The sequence below is a fragment of the Pipistrellus hanaki genome (genome assembly GCF_964339955.1).
Source record: "Pipistrellus hanaki genome assembly, chromosome: 4".
NCBI lineage: Eukaryota > Metazoa > Chordata > Mammalia > Chiroptera > Vespertilionidae > Pipistrellus > Pipistrellus hanaki.
Window position 1 is genome coordinate 88,774,583 of NC_140506.1, and position 25,312 is coordinate 88,799,894.

General features: G+C 57.9%; 3 protein-coding genes across 11 annotated transcripts in view; 1 reads left to right on the forward strand and 2 right to left on the reverse strand.

The window, feature by feature from the left end:
* ANKS3 (ankyrin repeat and sterile alpha motif domain containing 3) overlaps positions 1-2,562 on the forward strand; it is a 36,202-nt gene extending 33,640 nt beyond the window's left edge. For 3 of the 4 annotated variants that reach the window (XM_084882310.1, XM_084882309.1, XM_084882312.1), the window contains 6 exons: positions 46-187; positions 630-802; positions 1,167-1,252; positions 1,750-1,833; positions 2,041-2,131; positions 2,212-2,562. In XM_084882310.1, coding sequence (XP_084738436.1) covers positions 46-187; positions 630-802; positions 1,167-1,252; positions 1,750-1,833; positions 2,041-2,120 — 565 coding nt within the window. In that variant the 3' untranslated portion in view covers positions 2,121-2,131; positions 2,212-2,562. The remainder of the gene's footprint in view (positions 1-45; positions 188-629; positions 803-1,166; positions 1,253-1,749; positions 1,834-2,040; positions 2,132-2,211) is intronic. The other variant, XM_084882311.1, reaches the window with a different exon arrangement.
* Positions 2,563-2,826: 264 nt separating this feature from the next.
* NUDT16L1 (nudix hydrolase 16 like 1) lies at positions 2,827-5,696 on the reverse strand. 4 transcript variants are annotated; one of them, XR_014794895.1, is made up of 4 exons: positions 5,497-5,696; positions 5,092-5,422; positions 4,102-4,324; positions 2,827-3,111 (listed from the first exon to the last, which is right to left on the reverse strand). XR_014794895.1 is itself a non-coding variant. In XM_084882523.1 (4 exons), exons 1-3 carry the CDS (start codon positions 5,659-5,661, stop codon positions 4,103-4,105), a joined length of 648 nt encoding a protein of 215 aa, XP_084738649.1. In that variant the 5' UTR covers positions 5,662-5,693; the 3' UTR covers positions 2,827-3,111; positions 4,093-4,102. The 4 variants fall into 4 exon arrangements, 2 of the variants coding, with proteins under 2 accessions (XP_084738649.1, XP_084738648.1); XR_014794896.1 differs by having other exon boundaries at positions 4,093-4,324; XM_084882523.1 differs by having other exon boundaries at positions 4,093-4,324; positions 5,162-5,422; positions 5,497-5,693.
* A 3,353-nt stretch (positions 5,697-9,049) lies between these two features.
* Positions 9,050-25,312, reverse strand: part of MGRN1 (mahogunin ring finger 1) — a 42,084-nt gene continuing 25,821 nt past the window's right edge. For 2 of the 3 annotated variants that reach the window (XM_084882336.1, XM_084882334.1), the window contains exons 9-18: positions 24,148-24,216; positions 22,637-22,796; positions 21,555-21,664; positions 19,619-19,684; positions 17,704-17,930; positions 16,317-16,434; positions 16,128-16,173; positions 14,736-14,834; positions 12,299-12,343; positions 9,050-10,620 (exon numbers count right to left, since the gene is read on the reverse strand). In XM_084882336.1, the coding sequence (XP_084738462.1) occupies positions 12,303-12,343; positions 14,736-14,834; positions 16,128-16,173; positions 16,317-16,434; positions 17,704-17,930; positions 19,619-19,684; positions 21,555-21,664; positions 22,637-22,796; positions 24,148-24,216 (936 nt within the window). In that variant the 3' untranslated portion in view covers positions 9,050-10,620; positions 12,299-12,302. The remainder of the gene's footprint in view (positions 10,621-12,298; positions 12,344-14,735; positions 14,835-16,127; positions 16,174-16,316; positions 16,435-17,703; positions 17,931-19,618; positions 19,685-21,554; positions 21,665-22,636; positions 22,797-24,147; positions 24,217-25,312) is intronic. The other variant, XM_084882335.1, reaches the window with a different exon arrangement.

Here is a 25,312-nt window from a genome sequence, read left to right on the forward strand (position 1 = left end):
CACACGGCAAATGCTGATCCACGTTCTTTCCGCATTCCCCGATAGGTTGTTTGGACCCAAGAGGAAGATGACCTCTGCCATTGCCCGCTGGCACAGTAGTGCCCGCCCCCCCAGTGACGCCCTGGAGCTGGCCTATGCCGACAGGCTGGAAGCTGAGATGCAGGAGCTCGCCATCCAGCTGCACAAAGTAGGTGGGAGGCAGGGGGCGGGAGGGCATGTGCAGAAATGGCAAGAGAGGTGACTAGAGACACACACCTGCAGAGGACAGTGATATGACAGTGAGGGCAGAAAGCATGACAGGGGAGATATGCAGGCAGGCCCACAGGAAGAGGCCCAGAAAGGTATGGGACATTAGGTGGAGGTCAGGTGGATGTCCACCGGAGAGGAGAGGGTTGAGGCCAGAGAACAAGAGGCGTGGACCCCAGTGGGGTCACAGGAAGGGACCCAAAGCAGGGGAGGCTCCAAGGTAGAAACAGGCCTCCCATTCCAGGAGGGACCAGCAGAGACAGAGGATGGGGTGGTTCCCAGCCGTGGCCTGGGGGCCTGTGTCTCCTGCATCCTTGGCCAACTTGCCTGCCCCATCTGCTGGCCTGCCAGCCCACCTCCCACCTCTCCCTCTCCCTCTCCAGCGCTGCGAGGAGGTGGAGGCCATGCGGGGCCAGGTATCCCAGGAGCAGGAGCTGCGGGCTGTGGTGGAGAGCTGCCTCCTGGAGCAGGACAGCACCCGCAAGGACATCGTTGCCCAGCTGCAGGAGACCTGGGCTCTGGCCCAGGATGCTGCTCTCATCCTGGACCAGCTACAGTGAGTAGGCACCTGAGTTGATCGAATTCCCTCCAGATTTTTCAATCAAGGATTTGCTTTCAGGGCCTCTTGAGTCACTCCTTGCGCCCCTTCTCCCCCTCGCCCCCCAATTGCACTCTAGCTGTTCCTCCCTCCAATGTACACCAGGCAGAAGTAGGCTATGAAAATCTGCATACCCTATGCAAGCTCTCTGCCTGGGTCTCAGCGAGAGCTTGTCAGGGGGGTTGGGTGAGCTTGCCAAGCCCAGGAAGGTGGGCTGTGAGGACATTCGAAGTGGGGATGTCTGCCAGCCCCTGCCCTCCGGGACCATGGAAGGCAGTTGCCAGGCTTTCCCCTTACCAGCCCTTGGTCTTGTGTTCTGCAGAGCCTGTCAGGCTGAGCTGTCAGCCCGAGTGAAGCAAGACGAGTCCCCTCTGGGGGCCACCCTAGGCCCAGCCCTCCCTGCAGCCGGTAAGGAGAGCATGTCCGGGGCCAGGGCTGGGCAGATGCCTCCTCAGGCTGGGCTTTACCACTTATCTCCATGGTTATCCCGTTTACACTCCCGGATCCCTTTGCAAACACAATCCCAGACTCGAGGGTGAGGGCCTGCTGCCCTCCTCAGCCCATTTCCTTAATGTCCCTCCTGATGATTGGAGGCAAATCCTTGGGCCATTGTGACTGTGCTATCCAAGACCTCAAGTGACTTCTGCAGCCCCCAGTTGGAGCCCAGGCTGGGTCCACCTCAGGGCGTAGCCTCACAGGAGGCCAGTGACCCCCACACTTCCTTTCCCGGGGCCAGGCCTGACCAGCAGTTACTGCGTTGGGTAAGCAAGCAGAACCCATTTTGATGTAACAAGGGGGTCACACAGGCACTGACAGTTGGGTGGGTCTCCTGGTCACAACAGCTCAGGACAGAGGCAGGGCCTGTGAGCACAGACCCCAGGCTCACCCAGCCTTCTGCCCCATAGACTCCAAAGGCTGGCAGGCCTCCCTGCAGGCCCTGAGCCTCCCTGAGCTGTCGGGAGCATTGGAGGACCGAGTTCATGAGATGGGTGAGTCTCTGGGAGGACAGCCAGTGACCCTCGCCCCTGCCCAGGGACCAGACAGGAGTAACAGGAAGAGCCCTTAAGCTTAGACCCCTAGGGCAGCCCCACTATGACCTACTGACCTTCCAGGTCATCTATTACTAGTTCCCCCCAGGCACCCCTCCTTCCCATTGCCGCCCACACTTGCAAAGCCGCCTCTATTCCCACCCTCAGGACGAGTGCTGTGCTCGGTGACCCAGGGCCTGGAGAAGCTGCAGGCACTGAATGGGAAAGAGAACTGGCGGGAGCCTTAGTCCGAGGGATGGTGAGTATCAGCCCAGGCCCCAACCAGGGATAGCAGGGTCTGCTGGGAGCTGAGCCAACGCCCAGTTCTTTCCTTTTCAGAACCTGACGTTGGGTGACTGATCCACCCTGAAGCTGTGTGCCCGGAAGACAGGAGGGCAGTGAGTGGGCAGTTGCAGCAGCCCAGGTCCCAGCTGGGGCCAAAGGACCGGCCCTCGGGAGCAGCTGGCAGAGACAGGACCAGGCTGTGGCCGGTGCCAGGCAGCAAGGCCCCCACAGAAGCAGGACGAGGGCCTTGCCCTGAACCTGGTGGTAAGGCCCAGAGCAGACAGGACCTTGGGGAGAGAGCGTGTCCCCATACCCCGCAGATGCCACACTCAGATCTGCCCTGATGGGTGAGGTTGGGCGTCTGGGCAGCATATGTCATTTGCTGGAAAATAAAATGTAAGATCAGCTGGTGAGGGGCTCAGTTCTGGTCACACAGCATGTATTCTGGCTAACATAGAGCAAGGGGAAAGCCATGCCAGGACCCCCAGCTCCAGCAACTAGCTGGGGCCCAGGCTTCCTTGCCAAGACAGAGAATACTGTGCTTATAGGGGTGCTGATTGGTGATCCCTCCTATCCCATGGTCCCCAGCAGCTAGGGCTCTTTGCTCAGAGCCCCCGTGATTCAATAGAAGCTAAGCAGGCCCCCATGCCCCAGGAAATGAGAGAGGAGCAAAGTACAGGTATTTTATTTACAGAGTGGAGTGCCTTTGCCCAGTGTGGCTGCTTCATCAGGCTCTAAGGTGGCACAGATGCCCGGGCTGGGCAGGCAGCACCGCTTTTCTTAGGCTGGGGAGGCACTGTGGAACTTTCCAGTAGCTTCACTGAGTTGAGCCAGACTTGGGGCCATCGGAGACTGCCAGTGGTGACCTTCCTGCCGGTGGTGGCTCTGCTGTTGTCATTCTGCACACTTGACGGGTATTTCCAGACCATCTCTGGGAGCTGCCTGTAGATCATACTGGGAATGGAAAAGCACAGGAAAGATCAACAGGCTCAGCCTAGTGGTAGAGCCACCAGGATCACAAAAGGGGCTTCTCTGGACGGTCTCAGCACAGAAGCCCCAGACCAAGCCGACAGCCCAGAGGGGTCCATGGCTGCGAGTGAGTGCCACGTGGGAACAGGGAGGTGGACAGCAACCCCACCGCAGACAGGAGGCCTGTGACAGCGTAACTGAGCGGTGCCAGTGCTCTTGGACTTGGCCCTCTCTAAGTCTTGGGTAGTAAGAGAAGGAAGGGGACAGCCTCCGGAGCCTGCCTTGAGCCTGCAGTCAGGACCAAAGCATTGAGCAGCAGAGGAACCACTTTCCTGTCCCTTCAACCACTCCATCTATTAGCTGGGCCCATGACCCTGACTGCCCTTGGGGACCAAACACCATAGTTCATACAACACAGAAAAGGAAATCTAAGCCTTTTACTGTGGGAAAGGGACTGAGGTGCCGGTGGAAGGCTGGGGCTCCCTCGGGGTTGTGTTCCATCCCCATCTTAGTAAAGCTAAGAACTAAAATTAACAGCACAACATCCTACCCAAACTAGCTCTCCTGGAGGCCCCGAGGCGCTGGCACAGAGGCAGGATGCAGGAATGAGTCAACTGACACAAAGGCGCCTCCCTTGAGAGCTAACTTCTCATTGGTCTAAGTGTCTGTGCGTCTATCCACTTGGAAAATCAGGCAGTGCCTGCGCCTCCACCAGCCCATGAGACTCTCGGGTTTGAGCTCAAGGTGGGTAAGACTGTCCTGAGCCTGGACAGCCAGGCCCACCACCCGCTGACTAACGTGAGAAGGTCCCACCTGGCCCTGTGACTGCTTGAGGCAGTGGAGATAAGATGCCCACTGGCCCCGTGCAGTCAGAAAGGATTACACACACACGCACACATGCACACACACGATTTCAGGCCTGTCTCAGCCCCTGGCCACAGAGCCAGGGGAGGGCAGGCGCAGTACCGGAGCAACCTCAGGAAGAAGATGGGAGCAGCTTCTCCAGGGCCTTCTTCTGCTTCTCGGTGGCTGCAGCCACAGCCTCAGCCAGCTTTTCCTCAGGCATCATGTTGAGCACCTTGAGGGCGAAGAGGAGCTGGTACTTAGCCGTGCTGATGAAGGCATTGCTCAGGAAGTTGGGAAAGCCACCGACTCGGTCCTTCTGGGTGTACAGTGGGACCCGCACCAGTCCCAGCACCTGCACAAAAGGGGATCAGAGTTGGGGCCAGGCCCCTACACTAATAGCACAACCCTGTTAGGAGTGGCCTGTACGCTGCTGGGTCAGGGGAAGGAGAAGGGAAAGCAGGTTGCCAAGGATAATGGGAGACCATGGCAGGGTATGGTGAGGCAGAAGCCAGCCACCTCCTCCCCAAGCAAGTTTCAGGGCCACCTCATGCACCTCCCACCCTCTGCACCCCCCACCCTCTGCACCCCCACGTTCCAGCCTCCCATCCGCTGGCGAAAAGCCCCCCCCCCCCCAATCCGCACCCCATGCTCCCCCTTGCAGGTGAATCCCCAACAAAGCAACGGTCACTCCCAACCCTTCCAGACCCTAACACCCCCACATCCAAGAGCCCTCAACCCCAGCACCATGAGAACCCAACCTTCATTCCCAGTTCCTCTTTCTGCCCTTCTCACCTCCTCCAGCAGGTCCCGCCCCATCCCAACCAATCCCACTCCCAACCCATCCCCCCAACCAATCCCACTCCCAACCCATCCCCCCAACCAATCCCACTCCCATCCCATCCCCCCAACCAATCCCACTCCCATCCCATCCCCCCAACCAATCCCACTCCCCACCCCCAGGATTGGCAATGGCAGGCAGCAAGGCGGATGGAACACAACCCCGAGGGAGCCCCAGCCTCCCACCGGCACCTCAGGTCCCTCTCCCTACCCCGAGGCTGCAGTAACCCCCCCACCACCACCACCCAGCCCTGCCAGGGGACCCTCAGGAGGACGTGTTACCCATCGGTGCCTTCCGCAGGGCCAGAGCCAAACCCCGGGGTGGGGGGCGGGCCCCGGGCGGCGGCCCCACCTCCAGGCCGTGGTCGCGCGAATGAACCGCGCTGATCTCCACGGCGTGCAGCTGCTCCAGCGTCAGCTGCCGCGCGTACAGGTGGGCCACGACGCGGTGCGGGCCCTCGGTCAGGTGCGAGCTCAGGTAGTCGGCCTCGGTGAGGCGCAGGCAGCCCAGGCCCAGGCCCAGCACCCGGTTCAGTCCATCCTCCAACGACCAGAAGCGCCGGTCCACGAAGCCCCCGGGGAAGCCCAGCAGCCCGTCGAAGCGCATCTGCATCTACAAGGGAGCGCCGGGTCACGGGCGCGGGTCCGAGCGGCGTCCCGCCCACATCCGCCCGCCCGCGTCCTCACCAGCACCGAGAAGCGCATGGGGATGCGGCCGAAAAGCTGCCCGGGGTTAGCGGCGTACAGCATGGCGTGGCACGAGTGGCTCCAGCCCGGCCCCAAGCGCATCGCCTCCACCCGGCTGATCTGCTTCAGCTCCGGCACCGCAGCCGACATCTTGTTACTACCCATGGCGCCGTGGCTCCGCCCCTTAAGCGCGTGCGCTGGCCCGTCCCCGCCGCGTTGGCCAATCCGCGGGCAGCCGCGTCCCCTCCACCAATCGCTGGCGCGCTTCCGGACAGAGCCCCACCGCGACGCGTCGTTGAGCGGCGCAGGGGCGTGTGCAAAGGGAGGGCCGGCGCGCACCGCGGCCCGCACCCAATGGCCTCGGAAGCCGGAGCCCGGGCACTCGAAACCACAACGCCCGGCAGGCAGCGCGCCAGCAGAGCTCCACCTCGGTGGCTGGGACTTTGGGCTTTCAGTCCGCTGCGTGGGAGCTGGCGGGGCTGGGACTGAGGAGGGCAGCGGGTCCTCCAAAACCACGTCGCCCTTGGCGAGGCCGAGTCCCGTGCCTTCCCCCAGCGCCTCCTTGGGCACGTGGGCGCCTCCTGCCTCTTCCCTACACCCTCCCTTCTCCCCTTCAGGCACACTAGCTCCACAGTCCTGGGGTGCCTACACCTGCAAAGCACTCCAATCCAAAGTCACTGCTGGTCTGCCTGACTCCATATCAGCAGGAAGGGCCTGGGGAGCTCCAACTGCCCCACAGCGCAGCCCTGGCTGGGGGTGGATGAAGCCCCGGGACTCCCCACACCCAGTTGGGTAGAGCCAAAATGACTTAAGTCCCGGACTGGGAGCTTCCAGACCCAATGCCCCAAGTGTCCTCCAAGTCAGGCCCCATATGCCAGGTACTGTTGGAGGAAATAGGATCTCCCCAATTTCCAGAGGAGGAGGAGGAGCCTGGGCTCAAAGGGCAGGTTTTGCCTTAGGGCACTCCACTGTTGGCGATGGAGTCAGGATCCTACCCTAGATCTCCACCCTGTCTCTTGCTCAGTGTCCACGACAGAAAACCCGCCTTCTGCCTCACTTATCCCAGAAGGAAGCCCCTGGGGTTCTGAGTCCTGGGGCACCTCACTCCACCCACTGGCCCAAGCTCCATTTGCCTCCCCATGGTGAGCATAGATTTGCTGAGTGAAGAAACTCAGGACCATTACCACGGGAGAGCCAAGCATTGAGGTCAAGGTCTGGCACAGGGAAGGCTGCCCTGAGCAGAGCTGAGGAGGAGAGGGGAGGTGGCAGAGGGCAGGCAAGGGTTGGTGGGATCCACCAGAAACTCACGTTTGGCCTAGGGTGTATTCTATCAGCAGATGTGGGAGATAAGGACCCAAAGAGGGAGGCCCTCTCCCCAGCTGTGGCCCTCTGACAGGGCTCAGAGCAGCAGCTGCAGCTGACAGGCCAGGTCCCAGGCAAGTATGTGAAGGGGAGAGGTCTGAGGGGAAGGGCCCAATCAGAGGACCCTATCTCCAGGGCCAGGGTGCAGCAGGGGGCACCGAGGAAAGACACCCCATGCCCAGTCCCTCCCTGACACCAGGCATTAGTGAACAAGGTGGGTCCGTTTGGGGAAGTCAGGAGGGAGATCCAATGTTGCCCATTCACAAACTCACCTGACTGAGCATCTTCCTTCCCACACTGGCTCGGCCAAGGGTGGCAGTCCGTCCTCGGGGCAGGGATTGGCCAGCCAAGAGCAGTTTCCATTCTCAGTTTGCCTGAGTTGAAGAAGGGCCCAGTGGCCCTGGCCAGTGTGGCTCGGTTGGAGTGTTGCCCAGGAAACCAAAAGCTCATGACATACCTGGGTTGTGGGTTCGATCCCTGGTCTGGGTGCATGTGGGAGGCAGCCGGTTTATATTTCTCTCTCACAAGGATGTCTCTCTCTCTCCCCCTTCCTGTCTGTCTAAAATCAATAAACAGCCCTGACCAGTTTGGCTCAGTGGATAGAACGTTGGCCTGCAGACTAAAAGGTCCCAAGTTTGATTCCGATCTAGGGCATGTACCTTGGTTGTGGGCACATCCCTGGTAGGAGGTGTGCAGTAAGCAGCTGATAAATGTTTCTCATAGTTGTTTCTAACTCTCCGTTTCTCTCTGTAAAAAAAATAATAATAATAAATAAAATTTTAAAAAATAAAATCAATAAACATATCCTTGGGTGAGAATTAAAAAAAAGAAGAGGGTGGCTGGCGTAGCTCAGAGGTTGAGCTTTAACCTATGAATCAGGAGGTCGTGGTTCAATTCCTGGTCATGGCACATACCTGGGTTGCGGGCTCAATCCCCAGTATAGGGTGTGCAGGAGGCAGCCAGTCAATGATTCTCATCATTGATGTTTCTATCTCTCCCTTTCTTTCTTTCTTTCTCTCTCTCTCTCTCTCTCTCTACACACACACACACACACACACACACACACACACACACACACATGCCCTCTTGCAGTCCGGGAGCCCTCGGGGGGATGTCTGGCTGCTTCAGAGGTTCCTGCCACCACCACTGCTATGAGTCCAGCTTCTGGCTGAGCGGCACTCCCCTGTGGGAACACTGACGCGTCTCCACCCCAGTGGTCAGTATGTCATAGCGACCGGTCATCCCATGTTCAGTCGATTTGCAAAGTAGCCTTTTATTATATAGGATACACACACAAAGAGGTCTGTGGCGGTAACCAAAAAAGCTGGGGGTGGAGGTGCAGTGCTGCCTGGCATTCTGGGCACCAGCTTTTCCCTCCTGGGAAACCATTCACCAGGCAGGGAAACTGGAGCCAAGCAGAGGGCTCCCAGCTGGGCTCCAGCATCATGGCAGCCAAACCTGCCCCTCTAATCCACTCTCCACCTGACATCAGGAGTGAGTTAATTCTCTGGCTTAAAAATCTCTTTTCTTAGAATAAGCCTCTGATTGCCCCTACGAAGTCTTACAGAATCTGCAACCAAATCCCAGTTCAGACACTTCGGCCATGTGTGCTTCTTTCCACTTAGTGGACATCCCAGGCTCACTCCTATCTCTGGGCTTTGCACTTGCTGTGCCAGCTGCCAGGCTATGGGCTAAATTAAATCCCCGTGTGACCCCATCTTGTCACCTGCTGACTCTTCCTAATGATAACCAAATCTGGGAAGATGTAGATTTACTTGTGCAGTCTCACTGACTAGAACACAACTTCCCAGGGACCTGGACCCTGTCCATCTTGCCTTCTGCTGGCACACAGTAGGTGGTCAGGAAACATCTATGGGATGAATCGGCGACACAGAACATGGCGCTGAGGGCCACAGCAGCCTCTCACAAACCTGGAGGCCTGGCTCCTTCTCCACCTGCTCAGAAGACGGAGCTGAATCCCCTGAAGCCATTCGGTCCAACCCAAGAATCAGCACAGTGGCCACAACAGACCTCACTGATGTCTTACACATGAAACGGGCTGTGGCCACAAACTGGTGCTGCCACTGCTATAAGGGTGTCAGAACCACCACTAGCCACTCAGCAGTCCTGCCTCCTGGCCGAGAAACAGGTGAGGTCCTGCAGTGCTATGTGGAAAAAGGAATGAACAGGATATTGCTGCATGATTTTATTACTATAAATATACAGTAAAAACGAACAAAAACTAGCCAATCAGAATACATCAAATGATAACATGTGTAAGTCCAAGACAGGGTAGTCTGCATCCTGTCCTTCGGAGTTCTGGCACCAATGCCGATGGCGAGGCCAGGGAGTTGGTGGGTGATGAGGGTGAGAGAGACAGCCAGCCTGTATGTGTGCACATGTGCACCCATGAGCACGCCAGTGGGCGGGAGGGGAGGGGAGACAGGGAGCCCAGTGGCTGAGGAAGGTGGCCTGAGTGTGGCCGAGAGCTGTGCATAAGGCAGCGCTCTGCTCACAGCCACCGGAGAGAGAACAGGACCCTATGGACAAAGCCCCCAGTCGTGTGGATGCTCCCAGACCATCCTCCTCAGAAAGCGAGCTCCTCTGCACCCACTAATCCAAGGCCCAAAAGTACTGGCCCCTGGGGAGCTGCACAGACCCACCCACCCACCAGGCCAAGGTCCCTGCTTGGGCAGCCTGTGCCTCCTCTGCTTTTCTATTGCCCAGGTGGTTTATCTTCAGAAAACGACAAGACCACTTCAAATGGGACCTTCTCCAGGAGGCAGGTCCCACCACGGGAGCCCCAGACAGAACAAATCAGAGAGAAACACCAGGGACATTTAAATGACACAGAGGAAGCGGAAAAGTTGCTCAGATCCCTCCCTGAGCGGGCCGACAAGCTGAGTGGAAGCCCTCCACCTGGAGGGGTCTGAGGACGTGTGCAAAGCCACCTCTGAGAAGGTGCAGGGGCCACTACACCGACTGCTGCCAATAGGCTGTGCACTGCCCCCTGCCTGTGGGAAGAGGCAGGCCCAGAACCAGACCTGGGCCTGAGTGCAGAACCCAGGCTGCCGCAGGGCCGCAGGGCAGGGCTGCGAGCTACAGGAGACAGCCCTGCACCAAAGGGGACACAAAGGGGACACAAAGCAGCAGTGCCAGCCAGGCCACGGACTCAGGGGAAGGGCACAGGCACCGTTTCCTTCATTGACCGTGACTCGGACCCACTTCCTTCCTTTCCCAACAAGCCCCCCAGTCATACCCCCTGTGAGATAGTCCTTCACCCCCCGACAAATGCTCTCAGGTGTCAACTCCCACTGGCTGGGGGCTGGATAAAGCCAATCTGGGACAGGTGGGTGGCCAGCCTCCAGCCCCAGCCACTCAGCCAACAAGACATTTGGGGGAACTCAGGGCTCAGTGCCTGAGGCAGAAAGGGGCTGTCCTCCATCGTGTACCATTTACAAAAACAGAGACGACAGGAAAAGGTTTGTCAGAGGGGACAGTCCACTGTGCTCTTCAGTCAAGGGTCGCAGGGCCCCCTGGAGCCGTGGCTATGGAGGGTGTGCAGAGGAGAGGCCAGGGGTCTCAATGGAGTCCAGACAGCCCCTTGGCAAAGTCTGGGGAGCTGAGGGCTCCATGCTGCCAGCCTGGCCAGGCTCTCAGAGTCGAGTCCGTCGGTGGCCTCCACGTCAGGACTGGGGCCACCAGAGGTGAGGTGGGGTCGGCGGTGAGGAGGCTCCGGCGTCTCCGCGGAGGTGGGCCTTCCTGCAGAGGGAGCAGAGGGAGGAGGGTCAGGCTTGGACGAGTCATCCCGCCTCACCTGCTCCCTTCACCGCTCCAGCTCCAGGTTCCCACAACCTTAAAGCCTGAAGGGCGGGCCAGCCAGCACCCCCTCTGCACATGCAGTCTGTGGTCCAGCAGCAGCTGTAGCCCTGGGACGAACAGGGCACCTTGGCTGCTGACCCCCGGCCTTCCTGACGAACTTAGGCTGGGATTGGCCAGCCCCAGGCCAAGTGAGTGGACGCACAGCCAGTGCTCAGAGCAGACCCAGGCGCCTCGCCTGCCCCCCTCAGAGGCCTGCTGTTACCACAGGTGCCTCCCCAAGCGTGAGGTGCCCTGTCCCCGGACAGGGTGTGCCCTTGCTCGGGCGCTGGGGTGAGGGGCCCTGACGGGGGCTGCAGCAGCAGAGCTGCAGAAAGCATGGTCACCACCCAGCCACTTGAACGTGGGCTCCACTGGCGTCTTCACGTAGCAAACCGAGCAGTGCGTCTGCCACCAGTCCTCTGTGACACAGAGGTGAGGGGACTGCTCCCTGAGGCGCTGTGGTGTGCGCAGAGAGGCAGCTCTGCCAGGTGAAGGGCATCTCCCTGTAGCTCTGACCTGTTCCTGCTTCTGGAAGTTTTACCTAAATTGCAACACTGAACATCTTCCAGGGCGGAGGCTGGGACCAGCGATATCAAAGGGCAGGACCCTGCCCTGGCTGCTGTGGCTTAGTCAGCTGAGCGTCTCCTGTGCACCAGAGGGTCAATGGTTTGAATCCTGGTCAGGGCACATGCCCAGCTTGCAGGCTAGATGCCCAGAATGGAGTGTAAGGCAGCCAATCAGTTTCTCTTTCTCCTCCTCTCCTTTCCTTTTTCTCAAATCAATAAAAACATTAAAAAAAAAAAAAAGGATAACAGTTTCCTGTTTCAGTAGAGGGTAAGATTTGTCAGAAGAAATGTGTGAGGAGGAAGGAGGTTTGTATGGGAATGCAAGAGCAGCCGTCAAAACGAGTGGACAGACACCACAGCGTGGGCTCAGGGCAGCTGACCGGGAGGAAGGCCGGCACCAGCCTGGCCTGTGTCTCCAGAAACCCAGGGCCCCCGAGCACCAGGCTCTGTACCATCAGCCTCCCCAGAGCCGCCAATGTCATACGGAGGAGGGGAAGGGGCCCCGGCACATATGGCCTAGGCCTCGGGGTGCTCCTGGAACTGCCTTCTGTAAAACGTCTGCTTGGTCACCCAGGTAGGAGGCGCCTCCCTATCAGGTGGGGAGTCAACCTCATGCGGCTCCTGGCAGACTGACGTGAGTGCTGTGGTGTTACGGAAGGTTCCAGAGGTGGGTAGGAGGCCAGTTCAGTAGCAGCAATGATGGGATCTCAGCTCGGGTGGGTCCCCATTCCTGGGCCCTAAAGGCTGGAACAGCCTGACTGGGCAGCCTGGTCCCGATGGCAGAATTTCTGGCCCCACAGCCAGCATTGAGCCCCCCAGGACAAAGGGGCAGGGCACTGGGAGAGCTGGGATTTAGAATCCAGGACCAAGGGAAGACAGGGATGTGGAGGAAGCTGGGGAATGGGGAGGAACCGCCTGGAGGGAGCGGGAGCGGGAGCGGGAGAGGCAGCTGGGAGATTCTCTCTCTAACCCCTGCCAAGGATGCCCCTCGGAGCCACCCACCACGAGCGTACCAGCTTACTCCTCGATGCCAACAGAACAGGAGTCGGGCGCCTGGGCTGTGGAGAGACGGAAGCCTGGTTAGCAAAGGCTCGACAGACAGCACACCCACAGCACACGCACTGACGTTAGGACAAGGGCCCTGAGGGGGTGGGACTGGACATGAAAACCCACACAAACCGATGTGCTGGAGCAAAAGGTGGGTACTGGCTGAAAATGTATTACTGAAAAAGAGTCCTGGGACAATTCTTACGCAGAGGAAGCCCGTGGAAGGACTGGGGGGCTGGGCAGTGCTGAGCCCTGCTGGGAAGTGGGGCCCAGGAAGGGCTGTGGTGACAAGGTTTTCCATTTATGGATTCCCCCCAGTGCCAACATCAACACGGAACACTAAGAGTCACTAAATAATGTTTCATCCCTCCGGAGTGGCTGTGCAGTTTTTATAAAGAATGAAGACACCCCAGTGTGCGTGTTCACATTCTTAAACTCACATGTGAAAGATGTTCAGGTTTGGCTCAGTGGATAGAGCATCGGCCTGCGGACTGAAAGGTCCCAGGTTCGATTCCGGTCAAGGCATGTACCTTGGTTGCGGGCACATCCCCAGTAGGGGGTGTGCAAGAGGCAGCTGATCGATGACTCTCTCTCATCGATGTTTCTAACTCTCTATCCCTCTCTCTTCCTCTCTGTAAAAAAACAATAAAATATATTTTAAAAAAAGAAAGAAAGAAAGAAAGAAAGAAAGAAAGAAAGAAAGAAAGAAAGAAAGAAGCTAAGGATCTCACCTAACTGAAATAAGCCAGTAGCAGAATAGCAGGCCCAGCATGTGACTAGAAGACATGATGTGTGCTCACACAGTGTGCGCCTCTGTGAGGACCGCTGCCACCCCCTCTGAGCTCTGAGAGGTGCTGAGAACCCACCCGGCCCTGTGGGCGGACAGGTGCAGAGCCAGGGTGGGGCCGGGCTCAGGAGCCGGATACTGCCCACCTCACTGTCCCTCAGACCCTGAATGCAGACTCAGGCCTCTCCTCTACCACTTCCACAGCAACTGCTCCCCGCCCCACAGGTGAGCCAGAGGCCAGAAGTCCTGTCTCACCTGTGGGCTGAGCCCCGCAGCTGTGGCCTGTCCCAACCCTGCAGACCCTGAGCTCTCGGGGCCATTCGAGGAGCGAAGGGTGAGAGTGGCACTGCACAGGCTGTGTGGGATCTGGCCTTACCGATCAGGCCTCACCCTCAGGCATGTCCAGCTAGGTCCTAAGGGGCGATGGCTCTGGCCACTTCAGAAGCCCTTTCACTGTGCATCAGAGGGGCTTGTGGGTTCTGAGCCTGTTCACCCCACACTGCAGCTCAGGCCAAGGACTCTGGGCCCAAGGAGGCCAGAGTGGAGGCTTGTGGCTCCAGAAAGCCCAGTCCCTCTCCTGGCCACCTCAGCCCAAATGTGAATCACAATGAAACACTTGAAGTCCTCTCAAAGAACTTACTGGAATTCTGTCACTCTAAGGGATGCTTTTACCGTGGGCATCCCTCTGGGCAGGCCCATATGTGCCACCGAACCAACAGCTGTCCTGCTTCCTCACACACCTGGTGACCCTCTGTCTGCAAAGCCACTCGCTGCTGATCCCGAAGCCAGGGTGGGGGCAAGAGGCCCTTCCAAACCAAAGCCCGTCACAGTCCCCAATGCTCAAGCCAGGCCACCAGGGACCGGCAGCAACGGCTCCGGGGACCGGCAGGAGCCAGGCTCTCTAGGGCAGTGCAACTATCTATTTTGATTCCAGAACCTCAGATGGTATCCTAGCAGGTGCCAGCACGAGCATCTGAAAGCCCCCCACTCTACCCCCATCTGTGGAGCCCAGGATTTGAAGCAGAGGATTCTGGCCCAGAGGAGCAGAGAGCAGGGCGGCTGAGGCCAAAGGGCCCTGGGAAGAAAGGAGAAGAGAAGCAGGACTGTTCCCAGCTGCCTTGAGCCTTTCTGGCACCCAACACAGCAGCCCGTCCTGCTGCAGCCCGGCGCGGGATGCACTGCCTCACCAGGGACCTCGGGCAGGTGGAGGAAAGCTGGTGTCAGGCCTAAGGCAGGAGGTGGCTTTGTTCACAGCTCCCTGGGGCAGAGGCCCAAACATGCCAGAGCCATGGATGTAGGAAGATACGGCAATGGCAGGAGATGAATCGGGAAAAGGACCGTGTCCTTAAACAGCCTTTCCTGCCTTCCTGAAGCTAAGCTGGCTCTGAGCAAAGAGGCCTTGGCACAGGCTCTGACAAAAGAGCCGGGAGCTGCAGGAGGGATGACTATGCAAACAGCCTGGCTGTGTATGGGGACTGACGGAAGGAGCATGAGCTCAGAGCCAGAGGGAGGGGGCAGGCTCCCCACAGGTCAGCCCCTCCCTGATGGTCAGGGCACCAGTAGGCCCCCAACGCCATGAGATGGTCACAGCACCACCCCAGGCTGAGAGCTATTACCTGGAAGGTAGATGTCGGTAGGTGGGCCAGGCTGGCAGCAGCCACAGGGCTCAGGGCTGCCATCCTGGAGGACGTTCTCAATGGAGGGCACACGGCTCCCTGCAGAGGAGAGAGCAGGTCAGGGGCCCACCAGCAGGGGGGGCTGCCACTCCTCTGGCTGAGACCCCCAGGAACCCGCCTTTCCTTCCCGAGGGCACTGCAGCTGCTGGGGCCCTAGGTCTCCTGACACCCCCTCTGCTTTCCCTGGACCCCATTCTCCCTCTATCTTTTCTCACACCCTCAGCATGGGCTTCCGTTTCATTTTATCATTAAAAAACGCCCAAGTTTAAAAAACAAGATAAAATGGTAGCAGATGTAACTCTCCTGTTTATCCTCCTGGGTGAGCAGGCTGACAGCCCTTGGTCCTGCATGGACACTCCCATGGGCCCCCAGTGCGGCTGTTCCTCTCCCACATCAGCTCAGCCGCAGGCCTGCACTGTTCTCTCCGACAGCCAGGGGTCCGGACCCTGTGACCCGGCACAGCAGGGGGCTGCCCAGGCCAAGCACATGCTTTGCACCAGCAGGAAAAGCCAACCCTGAGGGAGGTGGGGAGCCAAGGCCTGAGAGACAGAAAGAATGGCACGGTGCTTCAAGGAACAGACACCCCTAAACCCAGGCACCATCCGTGGGGTGCAGGGCTGCTCCTGGAAGGGGTGTGGGTCCCCACAGTGCAATGCTGGCCAAGGAAGAAGGGGTCACAGCAATGGAGCGTCTGCATGTTATTTTGGGGACCTTTACCAGATTGCAGGCTTGGGGGGCAGCCAGCAAGGGCCGCTCCTGGCTCTGTTAACTCTAAATTAAGTGGCCTTGGCCTCCCCCAAACCAGCCCTGGGGCTGTTTCCTCACCTGTCCACGCGGGGAGAGAGGACCAGGACAGCGGAGATGGCGGATCCCCAGCCAGCAGAGGGAAGCACCTCCCTGTGTCCCACACCACTGCGAGGCCAGGCAAGGCCGTCCCCGGCTCAGAGCCAGCACCGGCGGTGGGCCGCTGGGTCCTGACCCTGTAGGCTGCTACGTACTAAACTTCCCGTCAGGAGAGGAGCAAGCCCCGCACTCCCGCACGGGAGGCCTGGACCAGCGGAGCCCTCTGCCCACAGGTGCTGGCAGGACCTCTGAGGGTGGGCACAGCCAAGGCCAGGCCGGAGAGCTGACCATGCGCAGAATGATCCGGGTGGGATATAAAATGGCCACTCCTGCCGAGGCTGATGGTGGGAGGGAAAGCCAGGTGTGGCTGCGGGCTGTGCTGAGACCCTGAGCAGTGGTTCCCAGGAGGAACCCTGGGGGATCTGAGCTGGAGACCCTGCCCTCCCAGACAGGCAGGATCAGAACCTGCCCTTAAGAAAAGGGGCTCACCTTGCTTTAGCGATGACCTCTCATCAGCCTCCTCCGTGAGGAAACTCTAGGAAACAAGGGAAAATGAGCCTGAGTGATGGCAGGCAGGCCGGGCACACCAGGAAACAGGTCTCGGGGGCAAACAGCAGGCAGTGGGGACTCAGAGCTCAGTGGGCAGGACCGAGGAGGGCGGGCAGGGCGGGAACTCACTTCTGGGGAGCTGCTTAGCACCAGCCCAGCCCCGCTCGGCAGGGGAGGGGCGTCCGAGTTCTGGGAGAGTTTCTCCTCATCCTCTTCGTGGATGGGGGACGATGGGGACCGCAGGGTGCTGGGGCAGAGAGGAGGGTAGAAGACAAGTGGGTGAGAAAAGTGGCCTCACCAAAGCTGCTCCACGGGAGGGAGCTGTGCCTGGAGCTGTGGGGCAGATGTACCTAGGAACTAGCCAACTGGGCACCAGCTAGCGGCATGGAGACTGTCCACCTGGGCACTCACCAAGGCCTAAACACGGCTTTTTATTTTTATTTTTTAATATATTCTTGTTAACTTCAGAGAGGAAGGGAGGGGGAGAGAGAGAGAAACATCAATGATGAGAATCATCAATTGACTGCCTCCTGCATGCTCGCCACTGGAGATCGAGCCCGTAACCCAGGCATGTGCCCTTGATCAGAATCGAACCCGGGACCCTTCAGTCTGCAGGCCGACACTATCCACTGAGCCAAGCCGGTCAGGCCTAACACCGCTTTTTATTTCAAGAAGGAGAGGACAGCCAAAACCGGTTTGGCTCAGTGGATAGAGCGTCAGCCTGCGGACTGAAGGTCCCGGGTTCGATTCCGGTCAGGGGCATGTACATTGGTTGCGGGGACATTCCCAGTGAGAGGTGTGCGGGAGGCAGCTGGTCGATGTTTCTAGCTCTCTATCCCTCTCCCTTCTCTCTGTAAAAAAAACAATAAAATATAAAATAAAATAAAAAGGAGAGGACAACTGCAATGGCATACTTCTGGGCTGAAGGGCTGCAGGAGATGCCCATGATTCTGCATCTTTGAAGTGATTCTGCCATGTGTATTAGTCATGGGGCCACAGCTGGCTTTATCGAACCCGTGCCCTCTGTATACTTCTCTAGTGAAAAACCAGCACGTGTGAGAGGAAAGATCGCCAGGGCAAGGCTGGCAGAGCCCAGCCTGTGTCCAAGGGAGCCACGATGGGCCCGGGCTGGAAGGCTCCTTACGGAGGGATGGCAATCCCGGTTCACTAGTCGCACAGCAGGAGGTGCCCATGTGACCAATCCCAGAAAACCCAGGACCCTGAAACTCCAACAGCTCCCCTGGTGCAACGGCGCTCACGCCCTACGGGGTGGCCTGGGACACTGCACTCCTGTTGCCTTTGCTGAGATCAACCTTACCCGGAGCCTAACCCGCTGCTGGTCTTGTTAGTCTTTCTGGTGGTCACCAAAAACACGTCATAAAATTGTTTCAAACTACAAATAACCCTGCTTCGCACTTCCCGTCTACTGGCACACTCCTCCTGTGCCCCGGCCACGAGCAGGCGGTGGCCCACAGACGCCCCCCCAGCGGGAACCCCGGCCTCGGCCCGGCCTCACCTGTCGGGGGATTTGCTCCGCGACTTGCCCTTCTGGTGGCTGCTTTCCATGATGCGATCAAGCCCAGCCAGGGGGCAGCTGGCCTGGGACAGACCATCCGAGACGCCCGAGTAGGTGATCTCTTCGTAAAGGGGAGCCGAGGGGAGGACCGGGGAGATGGCCCGGAGGCCGTTGAGTGCCTCAAGCAGAGAGATGGGCTCATAGCCCGGCGGGATGCTGTCTGAGCTCTGAGGGGACAAGAGCGGGTGAGGGAGGCGCTGGCGAGGCTCCCTGCCCACTGCCGGGCTTATGCCCGAGGCGGCCCCTGCCTTCTCCCCGGCACCTGCTTCTGACCCTCTCCTGTGTCTCCACCTTCCAGGGGTTAAGCCCTCCCTCCGCAGAGGGCGCCAGGAGCTCTAGAGCAGCGCCGGCCCGGGCATCCCCCTCCATCAGTGCAGCACAGCCTTGAACACCCAAACGCCCCATTTGACAGGAAGGGAGAGGACACCCGAGCCTCAGACAGCCCCGCCGGCTGTGTGCTCCTGGGCAGGGGCAGAGAGTGAGAGGGGTTAGTGAGCAGCAGGTGGAGAGCAAAGCCATGCCAGAGCTGAGAGAAACCAGGGAACCACGTGTTCTAGACCAGGGAGGGCTGGTCCCGGGGAGCTCTGCCCGACAACACAGACTTCTGGCCCAGCACCAGACCCTCGTGGGCCTGGGCAGGCATCCGCGGGATGACGTGTGATTCTGACAGGCCCCCTGGTTCAGAACCTCGGTTTCCCCCAAATAAATGACATCAACAGCCTGGCTGTAGGGTTAAAGGTGAAGGGAGAGGGAGATGCTCAGTGCTGGGCCTATCAGTGCTGGGCCCCGTAGAGTGGGGCAGCCACCTGTCCTCACTCACGTTAAACAGGTGAAGGGCAAATGTCCCAAAGTGCTCCCTACGTGGAACCCTCACCGGCCCACCTGCTTGTTTCTTTCGTGTTTTTATTGATTTTTTTAGAAAGAAACATCCATCAGCTGCCTCCTGCACGTCCGCTACTGGGGATCGAGGCAGCCACCTGCCATGCGCATGTGCCCTACCAGGAATCAAATTGGCTATCTCGGTACACGGGACAAAGCTCAACCAACTGAGCCACACCGGCCAGGCCTACCTGCCCATCTAACTGGCAGGAAGAAAGGTGGTAAAGCAATCCTGGGACCATAGAGGAGGCAGGGGAGTCAGGATGGGGCCTCTTGCCCTCAGCAAGCACTTCCCGATCCCCAGGTCACCTGAGCCAGTGGTGCCCTGCTCCCAATCCATCTCCAATTTAAAGGTAAATAATTACTGTGAACACCTCATCCCCCATTAAAGAAAAACACCTATCTGTACTGACTCCCCAGTGACTTCCACCTCTACGCTTTACCAGAGGCCCAGCCTGGCTGCCACACACTCTCCAGCCCCCAGCCTGCTCCTCGAAACGCAGGGAAAATGCAGAAAACCCAATCTTTGGCCCAAAGAGCTAAAACCCAAGGGGCAGAGAGCAGGGGGTGTAGAATGACAAGCAAGCGCTAGGAGTGCTATTTGCAAAATCTAGCAGCCACATTAGTTCCACCTCCATCATTCCACTGCCAGCAAGAAACAAAGGGAAACGGGCACTGGACCAGGCGCAGAGCAGAGCTGGCGGGAGGGGCGCCTGAGGCCGGTGTGCCTGGCTGCCTGGCGGGGGGTCCAAGAGACTGGCTTTTTGCGACAGACCTTGAGCTCTGCTTGTTCCACACACTCCTTTTCTGAGCAGGGAAGCCGAGGACTGGGGAGAGTGGATTTGACAGATAAAATCAACCAAACACGTCAACCTGGGGTGAAAATGACTTCCCAAAAATGACTTCCCGTACTTGTCATTGGCTTAATAATCAGGGTGAGGGGCAGAGACACGGCCACAGGGCCAAACACACTTACAGTTTCCCTTTTAGGTTTCTTGCTGGCCAGTGAGGCAGGGTGCGACTTTGATTTTTTAAAGGGACACTGTCAAAATAAAAATCATACATTTTACAACTACTACCCTCCGTATGGCCCTGGAGCTGGATGGCTGGGGTCGGTCTGGTCTGCTGGCTTTGGGGAGTGCATTCGCAACTTAACATGCACATGAATTGTGGGGACCTTGCCAAAATGCAGGTCTGGCCGCAGGGGCCTGGCTGGGAGCTGTGCTGCTGGTGGAGCCCACCCCCACCCCAATGCCCACCCGCCGTCTGGGTCACCTCAAGTAGCAGGTGGGCGGGGGGGGGGGGTGAGAGTGGTTGGGTGCCCCACACAAGTGGGCCTGGCTGGGCATGGGGAAGGGACCTGCAGGCCTCTTAAAACAACTTATCACCAGCTTCCAAGTCCTAATGGTGGCTGGGTAGAAAAATCAGCCCCAAATCACCCCAACTCTTTGGAGAAAATGCCTAGTTTGGGCTCTCTCTGGTACGACGTGGAAATGGCTCCTACGGGTAACAGGGAGGACAATAACCACCCTGGGGAGAGGAAGGCATTGGCGGTTACCACCCACCCCCCCCCAGCCCACCCTGCACTGTGGGCAGCACCACAGCTCCCAGGCTAAATACGAGGGGCAAACAGAAACCGGGAGAGTACCACGCAAGCGACAAAACCCACCACCTGAGCGGCTACCCTGGGAGATAGCTCCCCAGGCTTCCCTTCCCGGAGCAAATCACACCCAAAACTCCTTGCTGGAGGAAGTGTGCAGTGTCTGTAACCAAGTCCAATGTCAAACAAGTGGGGGGCCTACGCTGAGTCATAAACCCTGATGTCCACAGGGCCCAGCAGGCAAAACAGACAGTGTGGCTGCCCCAGGAGAGGGGAGGTGACGGGGTCCACCCCCAGGGAAAGCCTTGCCTTTGCTCCAGCTTCAAGACTACACACTCAAATTTTGAAAGGTAAATCAGTCTTGGTTTTAAGGGAAATTTCCAGATTTCTAAACATTAGCCCAATTCTCAGAAACAGTATGTGGGTCGAACACATAACACCCGCTGGCCCAGCGGACCCTGTCTTCTGGGTGCGCAGTCTAGAGGGCGAGTCCCTTTTTCTTTTTAAAGGGCTGGCAGGACCCCTGAGAATCACTAGGTCCAAACACCCTCAGTTGAGAGCCAAGAGAACGCACTCACAATTGACAACACTCGTGTCCAGCAGGGACCTGGGAGCTTGAGACCCAGACCTGCCGGGCACCTGTTCCCTGGTCCTTCCTCCCCATCTGCTCACCTCGGCCTGTCCTCTCCACCCCCATCCCCATCTCTGTCTGTGTGTGTGTCTCTCTCTGTGTCTGTCTCCTGCCCTAGCTGTGTCTGTCCACATCTCTGCATTGTCTCTACTTCTCTGTCTCTGTCCCTCCGCCCGTTTCTGCCCGTACATATCTGTCTCGCTGTCTGAGTGTCTGCCCACCTCTCTCCAAAGCCAGAGTCCAACACGCCTCGTCTGCCTGCAGTAGGTGACCTTGTTTCTCAGGAGCAAGGGCAGTGGGCGGTTGCTGAGGGGCCCTCCTGTGTGCCCAGAATGGAGAGGTGGGCAGAGAAGCCACCTGGGAAGGAGCCCTCCCTTCCCAAACACAGGGGTGCCCTCGCTGTCTGACTTGGTGGGGTGGCGGTGACAGCACTGCAGCTCCAGCTCCTGTGGGGCCATTCTGGGAGCTGAAGACAGAGGCCCGGGAGCCAGAGGTGGAGGTGCTGGCCAGCCAGCCTTGGTCCTGGCCAGGTACTGCTCCAAGGGCAGGGAGCCAGACACTGTCCTAACAGGAAGGCAGGGCCTGGAAGCGTCTGGCTGCCTAACAAGAAGGCAGGGCTTCCTCCAGGCTCCTCCTCCCTCCACCTCTCTACCCCCCAATGCCGACGGAAGAGGCACTTACAGAGTGCTCGTCATGGTCCACGCTCTGGGCCAGGACGGGGCTGAAGGAGACGGGAGACAGGGCTCCTGGCTTCTTCCTCACCGCCCGGATCTGCAACAGGGCCCGGAAAGCTGTGCAGAGGGAAGGGCTGGTGTCAGGCACAGAGCAGCCGTTCCAGCACCACTGAGACCCGCCCAGCTGCGGGGGCACTGACCCCACCCCCACCACAGCGATCCCAGCACCAGCCACGTTTCCAATTCAGGCAGAACAGTCACACGAGGAAGGCAGAGGTCAGGACAATGCTGCCCCAACTCAGTGAAGTTTTTAGAGGCGGCAGAGAGGACACAGCCAGCCTCTGACCCTCTGGCTATACCCTAGACCTGTGGTCGGCAAACGGAGGCTCTTGAGCCACATGCGGTTCTTTGGCCCCTTGAGTGTGGCTCTTCCACAAAATACCATGGCCTGGGCGAGTCTGTTTTGAAGAAGTGGCGTTAGAAGAAGTTTAAAAAATTTTGGCTTTCAAAAGAAATTTCAATTGTGCTGTTGATATTTGGCTCCGTTGACTGAGTTTGCCGACCACTGGCCTAGACAGTGGCTTTAAGTTACACCTGCCAACCAGCAACACACACACAGTGAACCCTGGACATTGCGAGTCTCTTCCTGGAAGTTACAGTGACCACAGGCAGGCAGACATGTATGTGAACATTCGTGACAATGCAATGTCTACGCAGGTGATGGAAGGAGAGGTGACTTGGGAGAGGAACACACACTACAGTGTACAGGTGATGTGTTGTGGAGTTGTGCCTGAATCTGTATAATTTTGTTAACTAGTGTCACCCCAATAAATACAATAAGAAAGAAAAAAAAAAAATTCTGTCCAGTTCTAGCATCACTGCCAACACCTGCCCGGAGCACCCTTCCCGGCCGTCCTGAAAGTCCAGCTTTTCTGGAGGCAGCCTTTTGAGATCTGAACCTTCCACATGCCTGCAGAATCGCCGTAGTGTGAGCTACCGGCATTAACCACCAGACTCCCATTCGCTGCAACTGGGAGCGGATGGCCTGTCAGTCCCAGGGCCCCGGCTGCCCTGTGCGGGCCCACTCACGCAGCCGGCAGATGGGGCAGTTGCTGGCCTGGTAGCGCAGCGTGTCGGCACAGGAGTTGCACAGGCACAGGTGGCGGCAGGGCAGGATCAGCGTGTCCCGCAGGTCCGACAGGCACACCACACACTCATTGCTGTTGTCACTGTTCTCCTCGTCCGAAGGCTGCGGGGACAACGAAGGCTGAGGGTCAGCGGCTTTCTGAGAGCCGAGAGCTGGAGGCTGGAGGCCAGCTAAGGGGCCGGGAAGGGGCCTTCCAGCTCCTGGCTGCCCCACCAGGCGGCCCCCACGGCCCCTGGGGGCAAAGGGAAGCCCGTGAGGGTGGAGGAAGGTCGCTGCAGAATAGGACGCCTCCACAGTCAGCCCAGAGTCCCGCTCCCTGGGCAGCAGGCGCAGATCCGGCCCAAGCCCACCCCACAGCAAAGAGGAGGTATAGCCCCCAAATCAAGAAACTCGGGTCTATTTCTATTCCCAAAACCAAAGAAAAAATGTGGAAGAGACACAACACTAGAACACATCTTCCAGAAGGCACCCATTTATTTGGTTAAGACAAATAAACAAAAAAATGAGACAGCTCTAACTTGTTTGACGTATTTTCATCAAGTAAACGCAGCTTCTAGAAAACAAAATCTGGATCAAGAGGCAGAAACATTCTAAAACCGGGATCAGCAAGCTATGGCCTGCTCGGTTTCTATAAAGTTTTATTGAAATTCGGCCTCACCCAGTTGTTCCCATATTGCCTGGCTGCTTCAGTGCTCTAATGGCAGTGGTGAACAGATCCAATGGACACATGCAGGCCAGTCACATTGAAAATATTTATAGAAAGCCAGTGACCTCTGGTGTAAAACATGTGAATCAAGCAGAGAGCGCTCATCTGAGGCTCAGGCCTGGCCAAGCTGCCCTGTCCTGCCTCTGGCCAGTTCCTGCTGGTGTGTGAGACTTCTGGAGACTTTTTAAAAGGCAGCAGTTCCATTCGTGCTAGTGTGCCTTTAAAAATGGTGACAAAGGCACTAGCTGATTCTCTGCTCACTTCCTGGCTGTGCCAGACACGCTCTGCCGGACACGGCTCTGTCACAGCTATCAGTGAAGCACCCCTCCCCTCACAAAGCCACAGGGGAGGAGCCAGCCGGCAGGACGCAGTGAGGCTCACCGATGGTTGTGAGAACAGAAAGGCCAAGGCAGCACTGCCTAAGCCCAGTCGGGCAAGAGGGGACCCTACCAGCCCACAGCCCAACGATGCTAACAAGCCACTGAATTTGCTGGAAAAAGCAAATTCATTGAACTGTTAACTCCTTTGAAAAATTAAGGAAAAATGATGGAACCTGGGGTCCCAGGGCCTCCAGGGGAAGGAGTGGAAGGAAACTGGCTCATCTACATCAACCTGGGGGGTCCTTCCTGGCCAGGGCGAGGGGTCCCCGGCAAATCATTCTCATGAGCCTGCTTCCCTGCAAGAGGAAGGGAAGGGGGGGAGTGAGGCCAGCCTGCAGTCACGGTGCGTGCTCACCACAGCACATACCTTCGTCTCCTGGTTGTTCTTGTTCTCGATGCCATAGATCTCCTGCAGCAGGTAGCTGACCCGGTCTACCTGGAGAGCAAAGAGGCATCTGGGTACTTGCCAGCCCCCACTCAAGGGCTCCTCAGCACCATCTCCAAGACACCAGGGTTGGGTCCCAGAAGCAGGCAAAGTTGGGAATTCTTGTCCAGTCCCAACCCCAGAGAGTGGGTCCAATGCCAGGAGGGGGCAGGGAGTAGAGAGGCACTACCACCTGCCCAGCCCAACTAGTAGCATGGGAGTAGGGCTGGGGCGCAGGTGGTCCTGTCCGCCAGAGAGGGCTCTGAGCCAAGCTTCACACAGGCCCAGCAACCACACCCTCGGCACACTGACTGTCCCCAACCTGGAGAAAAAGCACTATGGACTCACCCACCACCAGCCCTACAAGCATGATCAGGTTCAGGCCTCACCCTGGCGTTGTTCAAAAGTGGTCTGAACTTGTGTGTTTCCCACAGTTCTATGGACATAAACATGCCTCCTGAGAGCCATAGTGCTCTCCCAAGACAAGTGCCCTGACCATCCCTAGGATCTCCAGCCCTTCTGCCACCTTCAAGTCTGGATGTGCCAGAGTTCCCCTTACCCCGCTTTTAAAAAACTAACCAACACCATTCCTGGTGGCATATACACCTGAGCAGCTACCTACAAAAATAACCTAACATGGACTGGAAACAGGCCCCACTATGGCCACTGTTAAAATCAGACTCAAGCCTAAGCTGGTTTGGCTCAGTGGTAGAGCGTCGGTCTGCGGACTGAAAGGTCCCAGGTTCGATTCCGGTCAAGGGCATGTACCTTGGTTGCGGGCACATCCCCGGTAGGGGGTGTGCAAGAGGCAGCTGGTCGATGTTTCTCTATCATCGACGTTTCTAGCTCTCTTTCTCTCTGTTAAAAATCAATAAAATAAAAATAAAAAAAATCAGACTCAACATCAAGAGGCAGCGTGGCACAGTTCAGGGGACCCATCTCTCAATGTTCACCGTGTGGAGGACGCCAGAATATTTCATCCCGGTGCAGGCCCATGGATTACTGACCGAAAAGCTGTACTTCTCTACAGCTCCCACTTGTTCCAAAATATCCCATCTTTCCTCTCACATATTAAGTAAATCCATTTTTGCCGGACACTGCGGCATTT

Coding starts and splice junctions, on each gene's coding strand:
- NUDT16L1 (XM_084882523.1), bottom strand. CDS start 5,661: ATGGGTAGTAACAAGATGTCGGCTGCGGTGCCGGAGCTGAAGCAGATC. Junction 5,423..5,496: donor CCATGCGCTTCTCGGTGCTG/GTGAGGACGCGG, acceptor GCTCCCTTGTAG/ATGCAGATGCGCTTCGACGG. Junction 4,325..5,161: donor CGCGCGACCACGGCCTGGAG/GTGGGGCCGCCG, acceptor CCTTTTGTGCAG/GTGCTGGGACTGGTGCGGGT.